Source organism: Notolepis coatsorum (assembly GCF_963971535.1).
Source record: "Notolepis coatsorum genome assembly, chromosome: 12".
Lineage (NCBI taxonomy): Eukaryota > Metazoa > Chordata > Actinopteri > Aulopiformes > Paralepididae > Notolepis > Notolepis coatsorum.
In genome coordinates this window covers 27,714,449-27,738,316 of record NC_140176.1, presented here as the reverse complement: position 1 = coordinate 27,738,316, position 23,868 = coordinate 27,714,449, and the positions used below count along the sequence as shown (strand labels likewise).

Genomic DNA, 23,868 nt, shown 5'->3' with positions numbered 1-23,868 from the left:
GATGTTCAATAAAATCAAAGAGCAAGGTAATATTGGACCAGGCACTTACTTGGTGACAATGTATGTAGAAGCCCTTTACACCAGTATTGCCCATGACCAAGGCATGACAGCCATGAGAAATTTTTTAGATACTCGCACTGACTCGCAGGACCCCCCTACAGATTTTTTGGTTGAACCAACTAAATTTACTTTACTTAACAGTGTTTTTATTTCAGGACTAAATGTATCAACTTTATTTCAGGACAAAATGTATCGACAAGTAAAAGGCTGTGCTATGGGTGCATGTTTTAGCCCTTCATATGCAGGCTTGTTTATGGGAAAATGGGAGGAGGACTATGTGTTCAACACTCAAAACGTATTTAAAGATAAGATCATCTGGTGGGCCAGATATATAGATGACATCATTATGTGGTGGAAAGGCACTATTGATGAATTGAAAGCATTTCATAGTTATTTGAACAACACTAACCCAAATATAAAACGGTCTCTAGATTTTAGTCCTGATAAGATCCATTTTCTGGACTTAGAAATCACTAAAGATTTGAATGGTGACCTACATACGTCATTGTACAGGAAGTTAACGCATAAAAATACTATTTTACATGCAGAGAGCTTCCATCCCTCTACTTTGATCAACAATGTTCCCTACGGCCAATTTAAAAGAGTACGTAGAATCTGTGACAGTGAAGCTGATTTTAGAGAAAAGAGCGGAGAAATGTATGATCGCTTCAGAGAACGTGGCTATACACATAACACTCTTAAAACAGCTATATCTGAAGCCGCTACTGTAGAACGCAACTCTTAAAAAGAAAGACACTAAAAGAGAAAACCGATAGTGTTTTTCTCTACCACTTATAGTACTAAGGCCCTTGCTGTTCGCAATATAATTAAAAAGAATTGGAGCCTGATCCAATGTGATGAGGCTCTGTCTAACATATTCCCTAACCCACCCCTCTGTACATTTAGGAGAGCCCCCAATCTCGGAGATAAATTAGTACGAAGCCATCTACCGGCAGATGTTACCAAAGCCTCCTATAGGAACGTATAGATGTAGTCACTGCAAACAATGCGATGTGGTGGTAAGATCAAAATGATTTACCCACCCAGTTACAAAACAGACACTTCTAACAGCTTTATTAATTGTCAAACGACACATGTTATTTATATACCGTCTTGTTCCAAATGTGACTCTTATGTTGGTCGTACGAAACGCCGCCTACTTGATCGACTGGCAGATCATAAATATGCTATCAAAACTAACATGGATTATGCAATGGCTAAACATATTCATGAAGTTCACCAAAGTACCTCTGTTTTATTTACAGCTATCGGAATTGACAGTGTTCCACTCACGTCTAGGAGGAAATAGACAAAGAATTCTTAACCAGAAAGAAAGTCGCTGGATCAATAGACTACAGGCCACCTCACTCCCAGGTTTAAATGATTCCATAGACATGGTATCATTTTTATAGGCCAGTAGAACACTATCTATTTATTGTATTTACACAGTTATTTATTGTATTTTGATAGACTACAGGCCACCTCTTTGCAGGTTTAAATGACTATGGACATGTTGTCACTTCTATAGGCTAAGTAGGTTACATTATATAGTAGTATTTTTTGTCTTGCATTACTCAATGCTCTTACATTGTTGTTTAATATTTTTTGATATTATTATTGATCTATTCTATGTTTGTTTTGACTCATTTCCTTATGTTGTTATAATATTTTGAGTGTGTGTATATATACATATAATATACAAATGTTTTATTTCTATTTAGTATTATTGTATATTCCTTCAACGTAGACATAACTTATAAGTGGATTGTCTAACTATGTCAAGTTGAGAATGTGCTTTGCCTTCATTCATTTGGGACCAGCTGTCCCCCATTGTAATTAGTCACTCCCAGAGTTCTGTTTTTTCCTTTTTTCTTTATTTAGTCACAGTATTGTTTTGTCACAGCTACAACACCCTGAAGAAGGCCATGTGTAGGCCGAAACGTCGATTTAAAAAAAAAAATCTAAATAATGTAAGCCAACAAATAAAGGCTTTTTAAAATTTGTAGAGCTGCCTTGGATCTCAACTTTTTTTCTATAAACGTGTTGCTTTATGTTGATAATGTTGGTGTGTTCCTTTAACCTGTTCCACCCGACTGCAACTTGTTCTTGTTCGCAGACGACTCAGCCCTGCTGGTCTCTGACAAGAACAAGTTACAGGTTGAAAAAACCCTCAGGTCGGAACTAGGCAAAATCTGCATATGGCTCGCTGATAACAAACTATCATTACACATGGGCAAAAACTATCATTACACATGGGCAAAACAGAGTCCATTCTCTTCGGTTTAAATAACAAACTCAGCAAGACCGACGGCTTCTCAGTTACAGTGGGTGACAATATTGTCACAAGGAAAGATGAAATTACCTACCTGGGTTTTATCCTAGAGGCTAATCTTTCCTGTGACAAAATGGCATCCAATGTAATAAAAAAAAGTCAACCAACGAACTAGATTCTTGTACCGGATCTCCTCTCTGGTAAACAATAATACCCTGAAGACTCTGGCAGGAGCACTCATTCAAGGGCACTACTACTATGCTTGCACCTCATGGTACCAAAGCACCTCAAAGGCACTAAAAAACAAAATTACAAACATCTCAAAACAAACTGGTCAGACTACTGCTTGACCTTACTCCTAGAACCCACCTCACCCCTGCCCACTTTGACAACCTAGGATGGCTTAGAGTAGACAAGAGTACAGCAACTTGCAATGGGCCTGGTCTACAAGATACACTACTCGACCAAGGTACATGTCAAAATACTTCCCAAAGGTCAGTGAATACCATGATCACAACACCAGAGGGAGCTCCACAAATCATGTTAAACCCAGATTCGGCTCAAACAAGACACTAAACACGTTTCGCAATTATGCCACATCAATGTGGAACGCCCTACCCAAAGCTGTAAAGGAATGTGAATCACTACCCACTTTCAAAACTACTCTCAAAGAACACCTAAGGGAGACTGCAATTCGAAACTGGCCCCTGTAAATGTCCTAACCCAACCCCCTCCAATGTACAGTAAATGACCAAGTATGGTTGTCAATATTCCAATGTACAGTTTTGCTTGTACAGTTGTATAGTGTTCCCCACCCACCCCTCCTCCAATAGGTTAAAAGTGCCATTAGATAGTTTTAACTTCTCGATTTGCTGAAGTCTATTACAAGACTGCGACCATTTTGGAAAATTTGAATCATGGGAATTGTAGTTTTTTTTGGGGCCATTTTGTCGAGGGGATGCATAGCTGTGGATCAGTGTTGGAATTATTCCGAACTACACTTCCTGTCAGATACTGTGGGGGTTCAAAGTTCAGCGTTCTGAATGAATTATTTCAATAACTGTTATTATTCGGGATAATAAGCCACAAAAGGTAACGTTTGACAAATATTGAAACACAGTTAGTTTCTCCTCCCTATTGTTAGCATGTAGCAACAATTAGATCTGAAATTAGTTTCAAAATGGTTGCACTGTGGTGAAAATAAAAAGGTACAGTAAATTACAGTAGATATCATTATCCGTTCTTATGCACACCTGGTGATACTAAATCCAAATTGAACTCGGGCATTTGAAAGATAATGTATATATATTAGGTGGGCATAGATGTATTATATTTTTTTATCTAGATTCATCTATCTGCAATCCTGGAGTTAATCTAGATTAAAATGGCTCATTTGAAGTCTGCCGAAGGCATTCAAAATATGTGTGTTCTACCTAGGGATGGGTATCGGTAGGATTTTATCGATACTACTAGGTAGATACAGCGGGTGGCACAGAAGAAGACATCAGAGTGCGAATCAGAAAAGCAAGAATGGCATACAACCTACTTGGTCGAGTATGGAGGTCTCGCGAAATAAAAAACACAAAGCTGAGGATCTTTAACTCCAATGTTAAATCAGTCCTCCTGTATGGCTAGGAGACCTGGAAGACAACCGTAGGGCTGAAGCAGAAAGTACAGTCCTTCATAAATTCCTGCCTCCGCCGCATTCTAAGAGTGAGATGGCCAAATGTCATTACAAATCTGGACCTGTGGGAGCGCACAAAACAACTACCCCCGCCAGAAGAAATAAAGAAGAGAAAGTGGATGTGGATAGGCCATACTGTACCCTGAGAAAGGAAGACACAAACATCACCCGTTAAGCCCTACGATGGAACCCACCTGGAAAGGCCTGCCGTGTTTCGAGGCGGCAGGCCTCGAAACACCTGGCGCCGTTCTTGGGAAGGGGAAATGAAAGAGGCTGGACTGGGAGGCCAAAAACCGCGCAACATGGAAAGAAATAGTCAGTGGCCTATGCTCCGCAGGGAGTGCAAAGGCTTAAGTCAAGTAAGTCATTACTTAGATACTGCTTAACGGTTCGGTACTTTATCGACATTCCTTTATTATTTATAACTTTATAAATAAATTCTCTTCAGCAACAGCAGCAACAATGTTTTAAATGTGTCTGAATTATAGACTTTTTATAATAAACAACAAATTTAAGATAAAAAAAAAAAGATACACTGAATGATTAGTTGTTACCTAAAGCCCTTGGACTCTACTGTAGAGAAGGGGCGCAGGCGTCGTCCCCCCCCCTACCCCTGTCATCCTTCCTAGCTGCTAGGGTGAAGGGACTTGGCTTGGCTGGGACCGGTGGAGGGAGAGGGAGGAGGCGTGGGCTGTCATCAGGAGGCGTGGGCTGTCATCTTTCAAATATATTTGTAGCTAAACAATTATATTTTATTTATTAGCCTATTCATAATAATTCGTTATTAGCCTAGCTAACTCCGTATTATCTTGGCCTACCTGCAGTGGACGTGCATGGAGATGGAACACTGCGAGCAAAGCAGTTGAAAACGGCACATTTCTGCAGTAATGTTCCGTTTTGACAACAGATGTTTTGACAAATTGCTTGTATTGCCACCCATACTTGCAAATGTTTTATTGCACTTGTGGCAACGTGCGTTGTCGGCATCGACTTTCGTAAAGTGTACCCAGACTTTCGCTTTGTTCTCTCCGCCATGATAATAATAATAATGAGCGCAGAGCTCGGTCTGTGTCCTCAGCGCTTCAACACTGCGCCACAGATAGGCCCCGCCCTGAAGTACCCGTATGTGTATGTTGTGAGTGAGCGGCTTCTCGTGCAGACAGAGAGGAGAGGAGACCCAAGTTTGAGAAATAGATTAACGGCGTTAATTGTATTATCACACGATAACAGTCCGGCGTTAACGGCTCAGCTCTAATATATATATAAATGTGCGAATTGGCTATAATAAGGTAATTTATAAGCATCATATTCTATAATAATATTTCAAATAGCATTGGTCCGGATGAGAGAATTCAGTACTGTATCTACAGAACCTTCTGTTTAATCATCTTCCCTTTATTAATTTCCTTAAGATTTTGTGTACACATGATCTCAAGAAGGTACTGAACCAGTGGCAGTTTTTTAAGTTTAGTCAGTATTATCATGGTGTTATTCACTGTAAAGAAAAATCATAATTCATATTCTCCTTCGTTTCATCACAATTTAAGCAAGCCTAGTAATAGACACAATATTTCTGACACTGAATACATTCCCTGAGGTCCATAGATTTACCTAGATACCAAGAATATGCAAATGGCCCTTGTAGAAGTAGAGCAATATTCCATTTACCTAGGTATATATTTTAAGCGAAAATATTCCACGGGTGGAACAGGTTAACCTCTTAAGTCCGACGGGTCCGGTACCGGACCCAAAATGACATCACATCATAAATCAATCTCTCCAGACTGTATGACATAATGTTGCGTTATTTCTTTTCAAATCTAGGCAAGCGTAAAGACCCTAATCCTGTCAAAACAGCAGTCAGTGTATATTTTCAACAATATGTTTGTTTACCAATAGGCTAAAGTGTTAGTGAGATTTTAGTTTATGGAATGTCTTCATAATTTAGCGAATATCCGCCATTTTTAACACTTTGATTGCCTAAGGCTAAATTCATGATATACCATCCCTTGCCAGCTCTATTTGTCTATGGAGAAGTTCCCCTTCTTTGCAGGGCTATAACTTTTTAAATTCTATTGCTAAATTGCCATTATTAGGGCCCATTCAAGGTCCTATATGTATTGTTCATTGTGTAGCAACGTTAAACTTTTTCATTCACATATTCATAGTAAAATATAGTCTACTCTAAAGTATAAGTATGTTTTCATCTCTTTCTGCAGCTTTCTCCAGAACGTGATTTATAGCCCCAAATGCATTATATTGATGATTAAATACAGTTTGGTAGGAATCTGTGCGAGATCAAACATTTCAATTGGACGTACTTCTACAAATTTCTACGTATCATCTGATGATGACCGGATGGGCGGGGGATCGTTTATAATTCCGTGGGCAGCGTTATATCATTCATCTAGTGTGGGTGATATGATCATCAGAGCAGTTTATATCGAACACGTTCAAAAATAACGCTGAATCTTAACGTATCTTCCTCACGCCGTTGGACGATGAGCGTGGAACTGAAATATTCCTATTATGGGATGTAGAAATACGCAATCTATTTCCAGGTTGTATAATAGTATATACGTCCAAATCATGTTGTTTATCGAGTTATTGGCAACGGATCGCTATGTATTGTGTCGAGATCGAGTGCCGGGACCTATAGAGTGCCCGGAAGTAATATGGACGATCAGCACTTCATCCACATGACTTCCTGTTTGGCGCTTCTGCCGATCGGCCACCAGATGGCGCTCTTGAACCGCTAGAGGGTTGAGAGGAGGCCAGCACTGTGTCTCAGGGCTGCGGAGGAAAAATATGATTCCGTCACAGATTTTTGAAATATCTGCAACTTGAGCATGGCGGGGAAGGACACCTAAACACGTTTTCGGCACTTAAAGTGTTATTTTGCGTCGCAACTTCGTTTGTAGTCATGAGGAGAGGGCATCCAGAGCTCTCAATGAATGTTGAAATTCTGAAAAACTACATTACCTAGCCCAGCCATTCTCAACCTGTGGTACGCGTACCACCGGTGGTACTTGGGCCCCCTGCTGGTGGTACTCAGAGGGATCCCTGGAATCTCAATGTTTTTCAAAAATGAAATAAAACCAACTTTAAAATCAATAAAACATGTTGTACAGCAGGGGTGTCCAAAGTCCAGCCCGAGGACGAATTTTATACAGCCCGTGGCTTCATTCCTAAATTGTATTATGAACGCCGCGAGCACCGTCAAACAAGAATGAATTATTCATAAAAGTTAAAGTTGCAATTTCTTTCTTCGCCTCAGGGTGGCAGCACCTTCCCTAGCTAATTGCGGTCTCCACATGACCCCCATATTATGTCCGGAATGCTGGCAAGGAATGGTGCGCTCCAACCGTATACTGCACGCGTAATACTGGAATACAACTCCATTCATTCAGCGAGGCCATGTATCCTGCAATATAGCCATGGCGAATGCACCTAAAAAAAGAAAAGTTGATGAAGAGGGCTGCCGCTTCCAGGAGCGGTAGAAATTTGAATATTTTTTCACTAAATACAGAAGCAAGTGTGTGTGCCTAATTTGCAAACGGAACGTTGCCGTTCAAAGGAAAACCGCACCAAAGCAAGCTATGAAGTGGCGATGTTAACACGTTATTAAGTTATTTTTTATTCATTTTTCATCAATCTAGCCTCACGTTACCACTGGGACTCTGAGCTCGAACAGGGAAAATACCGCCCCCTATCGTCTCCCGGATGGTAATGCACCCTTTGGATTGGACTGAATGAAAACGCATGGGGAAAAGAAATCCGGAATCCACATTTGACTTGTCAGGCATGTAATCCGAGCCTTTTTTTGTGTATTCCAATAAAGGGCGATTCCTGCAGAATAACTTTTTTCTTTTTTTAAAACTAGCGTTTTTCAAAATGGTATAAAACGGAAATGTACAGATGAAAAACAATCCGTTTCGACAATGTTGATTGCAAGCAAGTCATTGATAAACGACGGGCGTATTAGACACATAGCCATAATTTAAGATATAGTTGCGTTCGCAAATGTGCTCGCCCTCTTATTGAATAGAGCGCTGGCACTCAAGCGCTAAATCGTGCGCCCCCTGCTGGCACTCAAAGTGTTAATTGCAAAACAGTGCAAACCTTTTACAGAAGGCGAGTTTATTAAAGACTGATGAAGGCAGTGGATAGCATTTGCCCTGAAAAGAAGCAAGCGTTTGCTAATACGCGCCTTGCTCGAAACACCGTGGCCAGGAGAGTTGAAGAATTATCAGTGGACATTAACACTTTGAGTGCCAGCCACGGCATAATTCGTTATTTCATGCCAATCGTTGAGTGCCTTTTTTATTAGCAATTTCCATTCATATTTCATTAATCTAGCCTCACGTTACCACTGGCACTCTGAGCTCGAATTGGGAAAATACCGCCCCCTATTGTTTCTCCGGATGGTACTGCACCCCATTGGATTAGACTGAATGAAATGGATGGGGGGAAAAAAAGAGTCCGGATTCCACATTTTACTCGTCAGGCATGTAATACGAGCCGATCCCATTCATTGCCCACCACCAGAACAGCGTGGAATATATATGTTTCCAGTACCCAGCGTTGGATCAATAAACACGATCCATATTTGGAATGGCGATCAGGAATTGGAATAATCTTTTTGGAGAACATCTGATCTGAGGTAAGGAATCTATGTTACCAGTTTTGGGTTAATCAGAGTTGTTTTTCACAGAATTCACAACGTGTGTGTGACGTGTGGAGTTAGGCGCTGAGCGCGGCACGAATAAATGATTTTTCTGCCCACTTTTGTATCGTGCAACATAAGAACACAAATACTCTCGATGATCTAGCGTTTATTTGAAAACGATTAATCAGCCGGAAAATGACAACGCGTTTTGTGTATTTCTCTGAAATTACTAGAACTCCCCGAAACTATACTCTTATTCAAAACGGTATAAAACGGAAATGTACTGATGAAAAAACAATCAGTTTCGTACATGTTGACTGCAAGCAAGTCATTGATAAGCGATAGTGTATTAGACACAGCCATAATTTAAGATATAGTTTATGCGTTCGCAAATGTGCTCGTCCTCCCATTGATTAACGTGGTGGCATCCAACAAAGACAGAAAATAAACTTCATTCATTGAATTAATAAACTGTATGCCTCACTGTCACTGTGTGGAAGAGACTGGGATCATTCTTTTGTGCAAGGCAACATCAGGCTCGACTTAAAACATTACTTTCCTAACTTAGTGAAACTAAATGTAACAAATTAACTCAATGGTTATTTCTTATTTTATTTATTATAAAAAAAAAATTAAATTCAAAATCTTTTTACCGATATCGCTATTTTACTGATATCGGCGGCCGATACCGATACCAATATCGGAGCATCCCTAGCTTCAATCCTTCTTTGCTCTCAGAGAAAGCATTTCGGGATCAAATGATAGAATAGAAATACTTTATTCATCCCGAGGGAAATTTGGCACTACAAATCGCTCATAGTAACCAGTAAACATTTAGGTAGACAAAAAGATCTCGACTCATTGGTTAGACTAGGCGTTTTTGTTTTCGTTTAGTTGCTGAATGAATACGTTTGCTGTCCCAGTTAAATAGAAATGCCGTTTGGCAGGAAAACGCGTTGCCCTAGCAGGAACGCTGAAACAGTGTTTTCGTTTTGGATACTCGCCAAAACTCACCGACAACGTGTCGTGTAATCTGCGCAGAGCCGTTGTTGCTCAACGCCCATGCGCAGTAGATACCGACATCTGCGTGCCCTCACCAACGTCCGGTTACGACAGCTGTCCCAAATAGCTGCAGCTACCATGTGTTGTCAAGTTATTGTTATAAGGACCCCAGTCAAAGCTACAACAGTCTGCATTCCCTTAACAATTGTTTGTATTGAGCCATAATGTATTGTACCCATTCTGCAATTTGTTAAATAAAGTTTACATCCATTCATTCTGCTAGCATTAAGGATTGCATGAGCAGCTGGCTAACATGAGCTAACGTTAGCTACCAGACCCTGTTAGCTCAGAGCTCCTCTTTCAATCTTAACAAGCATTAAACAAAATGGCCCAGTCATCTATTCACCTTTGTTTAATGCATGAGGCGTTGTCTAATGTTATCTAGCTACTGATAGCTCATGATATCATCAGTTTGGTGATGGCTGGCTAACGTGAGCTAACGTTAGCTGCTAGCCACAATGCTATAGTTATAATGGCATATTCCTATCGCGTTAGCATGTAAGCTAACAAAATTGGCACCGATGAGACTAAACTCCGCTCTTGGTGTTCAATTGTGTTGATGTTAGTTTTGTTTCATCAACAAATGAGGCAGAACACAGTGAATGTATCAGTTTTGTTTATTGCACTTGTATAGCACTTTGATGAAAAATAAATGCTTCATTGGCTAAAATGGCTCACGGAGGCATTTAAAGATGGTGGCTTGTTGATATTTTTTTGCAGGAAAGTGTATTGGCACAAGTTCTGATGGTTGAAAATTGCCTTCATGTTCGCCACCTACTGCCACCTACTGCTTTGGCATTGTACTACATCACTGTGCTCAGGTTGCAAAACGAATGTCTAACTCGGCTGCCACTACGTCGCGCCCTGGAAAGCGAAACTCATCTTGAAAACGAAACGAAAACAGCCTAGGTGTAACTCAAGCCCAGTTTATGGAAATGAATGATACCGGTGATGTCTCTGATGATACATTGTGGGAGTCTGTTAAGGTGGTATTGAGAGGGCACATTATATCTTATGAAGCCTCTGAAAAGAGAGAAAGACATAAGCGCTTGGCTGAAATTGAAACACAGCTTCCCTCGTTGGAGCAGGTTTACAGACTCACAATCCCAAACAGACCTAAATAATATTTGCAAATTGAAGTTATGAATACAACTCTATTCTGGGCAAGCAAGTTAGCACCCTCCTCCTTAAACTCAGACCTAAGCACTTGTTACAACAAGCCTCTTCCGTGTTTTGGTACAGTTATGTGCTCCGCGCCCTTTTCAAGTGGTCCCAGGGACAGAACAGTCATCCGCTCCCGGGGACGGAACACAGTGTTCTCACTAGGGCTGGGCGATATGGCTTCTAAATGATATCATGATATGTTTTGGCTATGTTACGATACACATCACGATATTTTGAAATGTCCTCTAAAGCCCTTAAAAATGCTTGATTGAACCCTTTGAAGCATACAGTCATGGCAACATGACGATTAAAATAGTCCCTGCAACATATGTCTGCATTAAACCATGAAGATGCTTTAAAAAAAATTATTAAACGTTTCTAAAAGAGTAGTCTACTGACTAGGCCAAGAGAATTATCAAGGACTCCAGCCACCCAAACAACTGCCTCTTTGAACTGCTGCGGTCAGGCAAGCGATACCGGAGTCTCATGGCACGCACAGAAAGACTCAGAAGAAGCTTCTATCCCCAGGCCATCAGGTTGCTCAACGAGCAATAACACCATGCAACAACCATCAAATGCACTCACAACACACACATCCATAAGCACACTCACTTTAAAGAAACAACACACTGCAGTACCCACTCTCCACACTTTAGAACACACTTTATATTTATTGGTAAAGGATTTGCACTACAACCCATACCTCAGTACACCTTACTGTAAATTGTACCTCATCCAATTTCTGCTTTGCACTATATAGTATATTGTATGGTAACTCAGTTACTTCTATTCTGCATCGAACATTGTACATATCTGTATATACTGAACACTGTCACCTATTTTTACATGCTATACTATTTTATTTCACACTTATCTTTTGTCTAGCACAGTCTCTGGAGCGTAACAGAAAGAAGCATTTTGTATAAAAGTATTCTGTACTTCTGTATGACAACTATTAAAGAAACTTGAAACTTGAACGTGACAGTAATACAGAAAGAAATGTATTAACATCCAAGACAATTTATATAAAAACTCTGGGTGCCTAAGACTTGTGCACAGTACTGTTTTCTATCCACATTAGCCAAAAATACACGCACACTAACTACTGGAGAAAATAATAATCATGTAACCGAGGAATGGTCCGCCTATACTTTTAATATATAGTAATATAAAATCACGGGAGACTTGATAGCTTAGACTTATGATTTTTACCATCAGCAATGTTATAACATACTACTGTACTGGTAAACGAAACACTGTAAAGGTGTGTGTGCATCATCATCATATATATACACTTTTTTTTAATTGCATGAAACATTATGAAGTATTCCCTTATGCCGCTTTTCCACGGTACCTACTCGGCTCGGTAGTACCCCCTATAGATTAGATCAGGGGTAGGCAACCCTAGACACGCGTGCCTGCATAGGCACGCGGGGGCATTTGCATAGGCACAGGGGGCAGCATCAAAAAAAAAAAAAAAAAACGTAAATTATTTTTTTTAAATATTATAGTGAAATATTTTGCACTGTTGTCGCATTTATCTTGTTGAAATCCTCCCACAGGTTCTTTTTACTACCACATATTTAATTGAGACCCTTTATTTGTTTATTATTTCAATTTAGCTGGAAATTGCTACATCATTCAGTAACATTTGCAGAGCCTTATAACAAAAACATTATTATGGTCACCATTGTGACCAGTGGGATTAATCAACAAATTTGATTATTTATTTGTCTATTTCATTGAACATTGCACATGTTAAAAGCAATTTTTTTTACTCAAAATGTGAGTATTACCAAGTCAACTTGTGTTCTTAAAACAATGACAATAAACATAGTTTTATTAGGTTGAAATAATGTGGTTGTGTACTTATTTTTCTGTTTATGGATTGAAAACTGAAAACCTTAATGCACAGAAACTGAACTCAATATTTTTAAGTTCTGGTAACTTATTATTATATATTTTTTTACAGTGTAGTCTTGCGATCAATCAAAACTTATTTACACGATATACCTCACATTCACCCTCCATTCACATCCTGGTGTTCTCCATTAGGCCTGTAGGTGGAGCTATGACAGCACACGTACAGTACACACACCAATGGTGTGTGATGTGTCCAAAAATGAATGGGCAAATGTGAGTGAAATGGTCGCACTGTATGCAGCCGTTTGTCTGCATTGCATCCCCCCCCCCCCCCCCCCCCAACTCAGATTTAGGGTTGATACAACCATCATAATAATATTGTTAATAATAACAATAACAATAATGATGTAATAATGTAAAAAATGTCATTAAAAAGATCTGATTATGAGAAAAGAAAATTACGATGCATGGAATATTGTTGAGGCACACTAGTTACAACTATATTTCAAACAGGCACTCCATGTCAAAAAGGTTGCTGACCCATGGATTAGATAGATATAAAGACTGTACCCCCCCCCCCCCCCCCCCCCCCGTCAGTGTAGCTGGGGCGCCGTGACGTCATCTTCAACGTGACACACGGAGGATTTCGACGCTAGCTATCAAGCTACTGTATGAATCCAGTGCCTTATTAGCTCAATTACGCTAGCTGCAATGCTAACCGTTAGAATGCGAGGCTACTACCAGTTCATCCACCTCGGCGCCTCCATATTCCATTGAAGTTTCTGAATAAAACATGTAGGGCTAACGTTTAAACTCGCGAAGCTCTCTCCACTTCTCACTCTCGTATCCCCGGCTGTCTCCTCAAAACAAACATGTGGCGCCGCCTCTCAGTGTCTGGGTGTGTGTGCGCGTGCATGCGTGTACGTTGGGGCGAGTGTGCATTTATTTTCTTTGAGAGGCAGAGACGGAGAGAGTAAAGGCAAGCGCTGCGCCAAAGTAAGTCATCTCAACCGCGGCATCTTATAAACTGATGTGAGGGATTGTGAGAAACATCACAATGTCCGCTATACGTTTAAAAAGTGTAACGTTTATGAACTGTACCCGATATTTATTTAATAGTCATATCGCCCACCCCTAGTTCTCACTACACTACTTTTTGGGCAATCGTGCTCGGAAACAAACAGCCCCGGATGCCTAGTGTGAAAGCACCCTAAAAGTACAGTCACTCTAAGGACTATAATGTTTTTTTTTTATAACTTAATTTCTTTCCAGCTCAAGGCTGGATGCCCCTCTAGCTCATGGAATGAACTCCAACAGATTGTCCCCCCCTGTTGCAGAGTTTAAAACCTTGATCTCTAACCATTGGCAATCAAGTTGTACGTGTTTTAATTAGTTTTTAGATCCTTGATCTTTGCCTCATCTTGTCGTCTTATAGTTATGATTTTATATGCTTTTGTTTATTTATGCATGTACACTCAACATGCATTTAGAGTTTAAATAAAGTTTTGAAATGAAAGCCTGGGCACGTCTATTCGAAAGGCAACCGGTTCATGCGTTTTGCTAATCTGATTGGCCACTGACGTTTCTGGTCATGTGACATGTGCGCCCAATCGCGTGATGCGCCCATTTCCACCTCGACCAGCAGCAAACTACCTAACGCCTAGTTTATCACTGGTTAAGCTTAGGAGACTCTTTCGACGTTGGTTAAGGTTAGAGTTTGGAATCAGGGCTGGCGTTCTATCGCCATGCTCTAAGACAAACTCTAACCTTAACCAACTTCGAAAGAGTGCCTAAGCTTAACCGGCGAAAGAACTTGCCGTCACACGATTGGTGCGACCAGCAGTGGCCAATCAGAGCGCAAAACGCGAACGCGGAAGCATGAACCGGTTGCCTTTCGAATAGACGCAGCCTGGGCCAGTGTCTTCATACCTGTAGAGGCTGCTGCACTGCCTCTAGTGGCGGGAGGTCTGAGAGTCATTATGGATCTCCGAATGTCTGATGGAATGCCACTGGCCAGAGGTTTTCTTGTGACAGCAGGCAGCTTTAATCCTACAGTGGGAATACAGGGAAAGACCAGGAGTATGGAGTCAGTTTGTCTCGCGTTCTCCCTCTCTCCCTCACACGATTTGGGACAGACAGGATCCTACCTGGAATTGAAGTGGTGCTGGTGGTCGGTGCTGCCGGGGCCATTGAAGTGGTGCTGGTGGTCGGTGCTGCCGGGGCCTTTCAAAGACAGAAGCCAAAATCCTCAATTTTTTGCAAATCAATGCAGTTGAATAGTCACCTTAGGATCGATGCAATGCGATGCATTGTTACACCCTATACAATATACAAAACTAAAATGTACAAAAATGAGGTAGAGGGGTAGTGCAAATCTGAGACATGCTCCTTAACCTCTTAATTGGCACCGACTCTGCCCCGGGACGTTTTGAGGACGATTTGCCCACCGGCGACCTCTAGCGGCTCGGTGTGCATATTTTTATATACAATATATAGCTAATTAAATCCCCATTTGTTGCCTGTCGATTGCCGTTCCAGGCGACAAAACCCGTTCAGCGGTTCTCGAGTTACATGCCAATATGTGAGGCGTGCGCCAAAGTCTTTAGCAGACTTAAAAAAAAAAATCAAATACCACTCCCGATGCTCTAACTCAAGTCAATTATTTGGCGATCTCGAAAGTTATTTGACAGGGTGGTAATCAATGAGTGTGGCTTTCCAATGATACCCCACGTGGGGATGAGCGAATCAGGGATCTAGGTGAGTCACGAGTGAAAACAGGAAGTAAAACATTTGCCGAATAGGGCTGTCTTAAATACTTCGAAGCTTTGTTCGATGGCACAAGCTTCGAACATAAAAAAAATCGAAGTTAAAAAAATATATATATATATATTTTTTTGCCTCCAAAATCTTGCGCCTCCATTCCAATGAAACGAAAGTAAGCAGCGCCTTCCCGCCTCCATTCCAATGAAACAAAAGTAAGCAGCGCCTCGACTCCACCTCTCTACAACAAGCACATGGAGATTATCTGTGTTGAAAACAACAAGGACATGTGCAGCAGACAGACAAAAAAGCGAAGCAATGCCGTTTGTTATTTAAGACGGACAGATTTGTGTTCATTGTGCTGCTTTTTTAAAGTGTCCCGACCCATATAAAAATATGTCTTAATAAAACGTGCTTAATTAAGTCGAATTCTGCCTTTGTCTCCATCAACTACATATAAATATTTATATAATTGTTTGCTTGATAGATAGATGAAGGTTGCAACATAATTATGTAATGCCACTTTTGGGGGCACCAGTTAACACATTGTGCGCCATAAACGGCGTAAGTCGTTATTACCCACCATGCGTTGAAAGCCAACAACGCCGTAAATAGTTTTTGGGATCAATATTTCATTTTTTCGCCATGGCATTCATAATAGACCTATCTCAAACCCTGCCCCTTTTCTTGATCCTCCAATCACAGCTGTCGCTTACCTCGGACTTCCTCGTACAAACTTTGGTCCATTCATCCAGCCTCCCTCCGGACTGCAGCGGCACCCTGTCTGAGATTGCAACGCATCAATACCGCCACCTGGTGGATGGTCAGGAGAGTTACACTCACGCCAAACCGGAAGTGGCGATTGGTGCATCGAGGAAATCCCTCCGGCAGTCATATCTTGTTACGTGGGTCCAGACAAACACTCTAGTGCATTTGGATCGCTTTCGAAACGCAATAATCGATATGATTTCGGCGTTTATTGCGCCATACAAACCGGAAATGGATCTAGGAGATCGACGTCAAATAATTGGGATCTTTTTCCTCCAGTCTCATCGGCGAACGGTAAGAGGACACTAACGTTATTTTCAGCCCGATTGTCCATTTCTTTGTTTACAATCAGTCTGATCAATATATCAACTAGGGCTGACCTTCAAAGCTTTTTTTGGCAATCGAAGCTTCGGGGCAGAGCTTCGATTTTTTTTTTATTTTTTTTTATATCTTATGTTGTGGGACTTGTACAGCAGTAAATTTGTTGTTTTTAAATGTGCTCTATAAATAAATTGGTTAGATTACTTAATTAAGTAGCCCCTTTCGTGACTGTGACGCAGCCAACAAGGTTTCACTCGGCTGCGCTGCCTGGGTGCAGTGGGGCTGCTCTCACAGCCAACGACATGACATTACATAATTATGTTGCAACCTTCGTCTATCAAGCAAACAATTATATAAATATTTATATGTAGTTGATAGACAAAGGCAGAATTCGACTTAATTAAGCGCGTTTTATTAAGATATATTTTTATATGGGTTGGGACACTTTAAAAAAGCAGCACAATGAACACAAATCTGTCCGACAGTCTTAAATAACAAACGGCATTGCTTCGCTTCTTCATCGACATGTCTGCTGCACATGTCCTTGTTGTTTTCAACAGATAATCTCCACGTGCTTGTTGTAGAGAGGTGGAGTCGAGGCGCCGCTTACTTTCGTTTCATTGGAATGGAGGCGCAAGATTTGAGAAAAAAAATTAATAAAAAGATTTAAATATATATATATTTTTAAACTTTGATTTTTTTATGTTCGAAGCTTGTGCCATCGAACGAAGCATCAAAGTATTTAAGACAGCCCCAATATCAACTAGGGATGTCCGATATTATCGGCCGACCAATATTATCGGCCGATATCGGCAGTAAAATGTGATATCGGAAAATATCGGTATCGGTTTAAAAAAAGAAAAAAACAATAACAATATTTGTTATATATATATCCAGTGAAATTATTAGTTACCTGAAATTATTCCGTTTTTTGGGGGGGGGAAACCCTGCATATATCGGTATCGGTTGATATCGGTATCGGAAATTAAGAGTTGGACAATATCGGAATATCGGTATCGGTAAAAAAGCCAATATCGAGCATCCCTAATATCAACCCATACTAAATAAAGCCGTTACTGACGATAAAGGAATTATAAACGACCCCCCCCCCCCCCCCCTTTACGCATGATGAAGCATAATGTATACCGATCATATACATTTGAATTTTTTAATATAGCGTGTATAGGAAAGAAACGCCAATCAATAATCTATCATATGCATCAGGGCCTATAACTAGCGTTTTTTGGAATTACAGCAGAAAATCTTAGGGTGTGTTCACATCTGAAAGTCCGGACTTTCTGGTCGACCAAATGTGAAAATGATACATTGTTTGCTTTTGGTCTGCGTTCACACTACCCTGTTTGGTGCGGATCTAATTTGTAAACAAAGGACATGCTGTCGCATCTATTGGACTATAGCACTCACGTAACGTAATCAGTTGCCGGCAGCGTAATGAGAGAGATACTATTATGAGCACGGCGCTAGTGAGTGAGTGAGTGAGTGAGAGAGAGAGACCTTCCCTTCCCTTCCTGCGTAAGCTGTCAACTACTAGACAGCTGCATAGAAGCAGCTCGAGATGCGTTGTTGTTACAGAGCTGGTCCACGCTGCTATTATGAAATTACCCAAAAAGTATGTAAGCTTTTTTTTTCTTTATCCGAGAGAATGTCCGCGAATGTCCTCATGCAGGAGAAAGTTGGGGGGTGCGCGCGGCGCAAGTCTATAGAGAGAGAGGAAGAGAGAGACTGCGTCTAGAGAGGAGAGAGAGAGGGAGGAAGAGAGAGACTGTCCACGTGCGGCGCCAGTCTAGAGAGGAGTACGCTACTTTGCTTCCTGGATTAGGTACTATAGTTCGATTGAAACGAACCGAGTCCCAACTTTTCAAGAGGACCATGGTTCGGTTGTTTGGTCCTCATTATAGTTCGGTTTGCGTTCACACCTGTACAAACCAAACGGACTATCGATCTAAAGGGACCATGGTCCACTTAAAGTGGACCAAACAGAGTAGGTGTGAACGCGCCCTTAAAAACATACTTGTATTCTCGACGGTATTAACACAACAATGTATGAATGAAGAAATATAACGTTCCCACATCCGGAACGATAGATAATCGATGTTGAATGGGCCATAGTAATGCAGATATAGCTATAATATTTAAAAAGTTATAGCCCTGCAAAGAAGGTAAACATCTCCATAAGCTTACAGCGGTGGCAGACTGGGTATAATGTTGGGCACAATGCCCGGCGCCCAATGTGTTAAGAGGTTAAAATGGAGAATTCATAAACAAAGGAGAATAGTAATCAAGAGGGAACAGTTGAATTTGCTATGTGTCATCAAGTTTGTTAGGTCTTGTAACAAGAGTTATTATGTAACAAGTTATTTCCAAATGTATTTAAAATATAATAAAAATCAATCATTCAATCATTAAATCGGGATGTCTGTCTAGCATGTTACGCTGTGACTAGGGATGGGTACCGAATTCGGTACTTTTGAGGTACCGAACCGAAACACGTCGGTACTACAGAGTATCGATTCAAGTGAGATACCGGAGAGACGAAAAAAAAAAAATAAAAAATATGTCTCATGTCAACGTTCACACGCACAATATATGCTTACCTAGGATTTGACTTGATTCAACAACAAAGCAGTCGGAGCAATGGCAAGCCGAAAACTGTCGAAATTGTAGTTATTTGAAGTTTGGATTTTTTTTTCACGACTGAGGTAGGTAAATTAAATTTCTTGAGACTAAAGTACCGAAAAAAGGTACCGTTGGGTACCGGTATCGATTCACAGGTACCGGTTCAAATGTGAAAGGTACCCATCCCTAGCTGTGACCTCACTTTAACCGATCATACATTTCTGTTCCTCTGAACCAACAGTAGTTAATGACTTGCCAATATAAAGTTAATATAAAACTAGAACAATAATAAAGTATACTTCCTGTGAAGCAGTAGTATTACTCACCTCGTCTTGGGCCTTCCTCCTAGTCACAGGGAGACCAGAACGTGCTGGTAGAGTAGATGCCTGCTTGCATTTCATTAGCTGGGAAGAAGCTTTAGGAGGCAACAAGGATCTAGCACCTATTTTGTTTGCCAGAGGGGGGACTTGTGTGACCGACACGGCAGGGGAATCACCATACAGCCTTTGCTGCACCTCGGTGGTCCTTCCCGTTTGGCGTTCGGCTTTCAAGTTGCGAGTTTTAGAGTCCGGCATGGGTGTGGATGCAAACAAAGGGCCGGACTTCAACTCTATTGAGGAATCAGAATTGTTTCCCAAATCCATGCTTCGGTGACATAAGGAGCCGGAGTTAGCATTCACCCTGGGCAGGCTTGAGGATGTAGGGAGTAACCCTGTGCCTGGGATACTAGACATTGGAAAAGAATGAATGTCTGAAGCCTTGTTCTGGGGGGCATCATTTGCACTGTCAAAAGTCTGGTGGTCAACGGCTAGAGGACTAGCTTCAGCCAAAGTGGTTGTGCCGTTCAGCTTTTGAAGAGGATGGAGGTCAAACGTGTCATTCTTGGGCGAAACCCATGGAGCGCCAGCCCCTGCAGCCGAGCAAAGCTGGCTCAAAGGAGGGCAACTGTCAGAATTGTCGGTCTGAGAGCTATTATTGTAAACATCAGCCTCGACTTCTGTGGTTGTATTACAGAGACGTGATGGAGGGAGAGCAGAGGTGTTGTTCTGACAACCATTAGTGGCAACATCAGCCTTGGTCTCTGTGGTCGTGTTGTTGGATGGAGGAAGAACTACGGTGCTGCTCTCAGAACTACACGCTTGAACGTCAGCCTCGATTTCTGTGGTCATGTTGTTGAGATTGGATGAAGGAAGATTAAAGGTGTTCTTCTGACACCCATTCGTGTCAACACCAGCCTCTGTGGTCATGTTGTTGGATGGAGGAAGCTCAAAGGTGTCATTCTTGGGCGAAACCCATGGAGCGCCAGCCCCTGCAGCCGAGCAAAGCTGGCTCAAAGGAGGGCAACTGTCAGAATTGTCGGTCTGAGAGCTATTATTGTAAACATCAGCCTCGACTTCTGTGGTTGTATTACAGAGACGTGATGGAGGGAGAGCAGAGGTGTTGTTCTGACAACCATTAGTGGCAACATCAGCCTTGGTCTCTGTGGTCGTGTTGTTGGATGGAGGAAGAACTACGGTGCTGCTCTCAGAACTGCACGCTTGAACGTCAGCCTCGATTTCTGTGGTCATGTTGTTGAGAGTGGATGAAGGAAGATTAAAGGTGTTCTTCTGACACCCATTCGTGTCAACACCAGCCTCTGTGGTCATGTTGTTGGATGGAGGAAGCTCAAAGGTGTCATTCTTGGGCGAAACCCATGGAGCGCCAGCCCCTGCAGCCCAGCAAAGCTGGTTCAAAGCAGGGCAACTGTCAGAATTGTCGGTCTGAGAGCAATTATTGTCAACATCAGCCTCGACTTCTGTGGTTGTATTACTGAGACGTGATGGAGGACTTGGAGTAAAGGTGTTGTTCTGACAACCATTAGTGGCAACATCAGCCTTGGTCTCTGTGATCGTGTTGTCGAGATTGGATGAAGGAAGATTAAAGGTGTTCTTCTGACACCCATTCGTGTCAACACCAGCCTCTGTGGTCATGTTGTTGGATGGAGGAAGCTCAAAGGTGTCATTCTTGGGCAAAACCCATGGAGCGCCAGCCCCTGCAGCCGAGCAAAGCTGGCTCAAAGGAGAATTGTCGGTCTGAGAGCAATTATTGTCAACATCAGCCTCGACTTCTGTGGTTGTATTACAGAGACGTGATCGAGGGAGAGCAAAGGTGTTGTTCTGACAACCATTAGTGGCAACATCAGCCTTGGTCTCTGTGGTCATGTTGTTGGATGGAGGAAGAACTAAGGTGCTGCTCTCAGAACTACAAGCTTGAACGTCAGCCTCGATTTCTGTGGTCATGTTGTTGAGATTGGATGAAGGAAGATTAAAGGTGTTCTTCTGACACCCATTAGTGTCAACACCAGCCTCTGTGGTCGTGTTGTTGGATGGAGGAAGCTCAAAGGGGTAATGGGGTCCCTCCCAATTGGGCGTGCTCAATTGGGAGGGACTTTGAATGTCGAAGGTACTACCCAGGGGGCTATCTGCACAGAGACTGGCTACAGGCATCTCTCTGGTTGCTGCAAAAGTAGAGTCCATTTCAGAGTCTGTTTTTAAATCCCCGTCCTCTGGCTTACTGGCCATCTCCCTCGTGGACACAGGAGCCTGGGGCGGGATGCAAGGGGAGCCTAGTATGACGCTAGTTAAAGAGTCGTTGACATAACTACAGTTCGGAAAGCTCTCGTTTGTCAACACAAACTCAGGCGAATCTGGGGAGCTCGCGTCATGGAAGGGGGTCATGGTGGGGCAGAACCTCGGATACATCTTTAAGTTACAAGGGTTAATTTGAAAACATGGGGTGAGGCTGAGATAGTGACGGTTGCCACTGTATAGAATTGGCGTGGAGCAGGGGTTGTCGTCGTGAACAGGATAGGCAGGTCTGCTCTCCCTGCTGGGAGTCCCCACGTCCAGCTGTGAGCAGGAGCCTTGGAACCCAGCTCCTTCCTGCAAGGTGGCTTTGTACCTCGAAGAGCCCGTCGCAGCACTGACACCGGGGGGTGGGATGTTTTCAATGCCCTCGTCCTCCACACGCGCATTGGAATTACATCCATCAGTTCCCTGACTGGCCATGTTGGTCCCCGGCTGCGAGAGGAGATTTTCAGGAGGCAAGTTCACTTGGACTTTCTGATGACAATCAACAGCATCAACAGTTCTTCTGTGACCTGCAATATAGATTACATTATTATTTACAAAAGACAAGAGAAACAACCTCACCTTCAGGGCGGCTGTACGTTAACTTTTTTTGCACATAGCACTGGTGCTACAGAGGTTGATAGTTTTGTTTATTTTTGCCTCACTGATTAAATGCTATTTATATTTATGTCTTTCTACTATTACCCTGCCCATACCTGTACCTCCCCTCCCCCATGCTGCTATGACACCCAAATTTCTCCAAGGGATGAATAAAGGATTCTTATCCTATGACATATCTATCCTAAGGAATCTGCCCACATCATTTCAATACTACCCAATGCAGTGTGTCTTGTCCTTCATGGTCGGAAAAAAACAAGTCACATTAGAGAGCAGTGTTTCCCCTAGCCCCTTCGGTGACTGCGATGTGCAAGCCAGGGGCTTTTGAATCCGCAGTCACTCGCAGCTTCATAGCTCGCAGGCTAATTTGGACGACCAAGCACTGCTTATAAGCTCGGGGTGGGTCCGAAATATATCAGATATGAATTTCAAAAGGTACCCAACGTACAATTAGGGGTTCACAGTCACACACAGCCGCGCCGGGGTCTGAAAGCTCGGAGTTGCTAATAAACATTTTTTTTTTTTTTTTATTATAAAACGAGTGGTACTACTCACAGAGCGAGCCGTGTATTTCCGTATTTTGGCTGCCTGGTGCGCCTGCGCATCATGCACCCAACGCCGGAAATAATGCCGTGTTGACTAGTTTATAAAAATGATTTATGTTTATTAGGAACTCCGAGCTTTCAGACCCCTAATTGTACGCTGGGCACCTTTGAAATTCATATGATATATTTCGGACCCACCCCGAGTTTATAAGTAGGGCTGCACGATTTTGGGAAATAATTGAATTGCGATTTTTCTGACAGATTGCGATTGCGATTACATTTGCGATTATAATAAAAAATATATATAAGCAGCCCCACAGAGGTTTATTGTAAAATGCGGCTTGCATCTGGCCTACGCGGTGGGTCTTTTCGGGACACCGAGTCTGACATTTTTTATTTTTACCTGGGAATCGATACCGGTACCCAACGGTACCTTTTTTTCCTGTACTTTACTCTCCCTCTCTGAAGTCTAAACTTCACAACACACAATCTAAAACCCCTTACCTCCCTCTCCCAAAACCGATCTTGTATCTCAATGGGACTTCCTGGTTAAACAAATAAAGTAAAAAAAAAAAAAAAAAAAAGGGAATTGAGATTTGATAATCTCATCATTCCAAATCGTGATTTCGATTAAAAATCGATTAATCGTGCAGCCCTACTTATAAGCAGTGCTTGGTGGTCCAAATTAGCCTGCAAGCTATGGAGCTGCGAGTGACTGTGGATTCAAAAGCCCCTGGCTTGCACATCGCAGTCACGGAAGGGGCTATGTTTCCCCATGAAAAAAAATATTCAACAGCAGTGCTGTGCTGCACGCACTCTGCCGGAATCCATATTTG

The 23,868-nt window shown here is 42.0% G+C and overlaps 1 protein-coding gene across 1 annotated transcript in view; it reads right to left on the bottom strand.

Moving 5' to 3' along the window:
- The window catches only part of LOC311238210 (uncharacterized protein), a 30,378-nt gene extending 8,457 nt beyond the window's left edge, over positions 1-21,921 (bottom strand). The window contains exons 1-3 of the mRNA XM_084326235.1: positions 19,587-21,921; positions 14,922-14,997; positions 14,704-14,823 (exon numbers count right to left, since the gene is read on the bottom strand). Of these exons, the coding sequence (XP_084182361.1) occupies positions 14,704-14,823; positions 14,922-14,997; positions 19,587-21,821 (2,431 nt within the window). The 5' untranslated portion in view covers positions 21,822-21,921. The remainder of the gene's footprint in view (positions 1-14,703; positions 14,824-14,921; positions 14,998-19,586) is intronic.
- Positions 21,922-23,868: the final 1,947 nt, after the last annotated feature.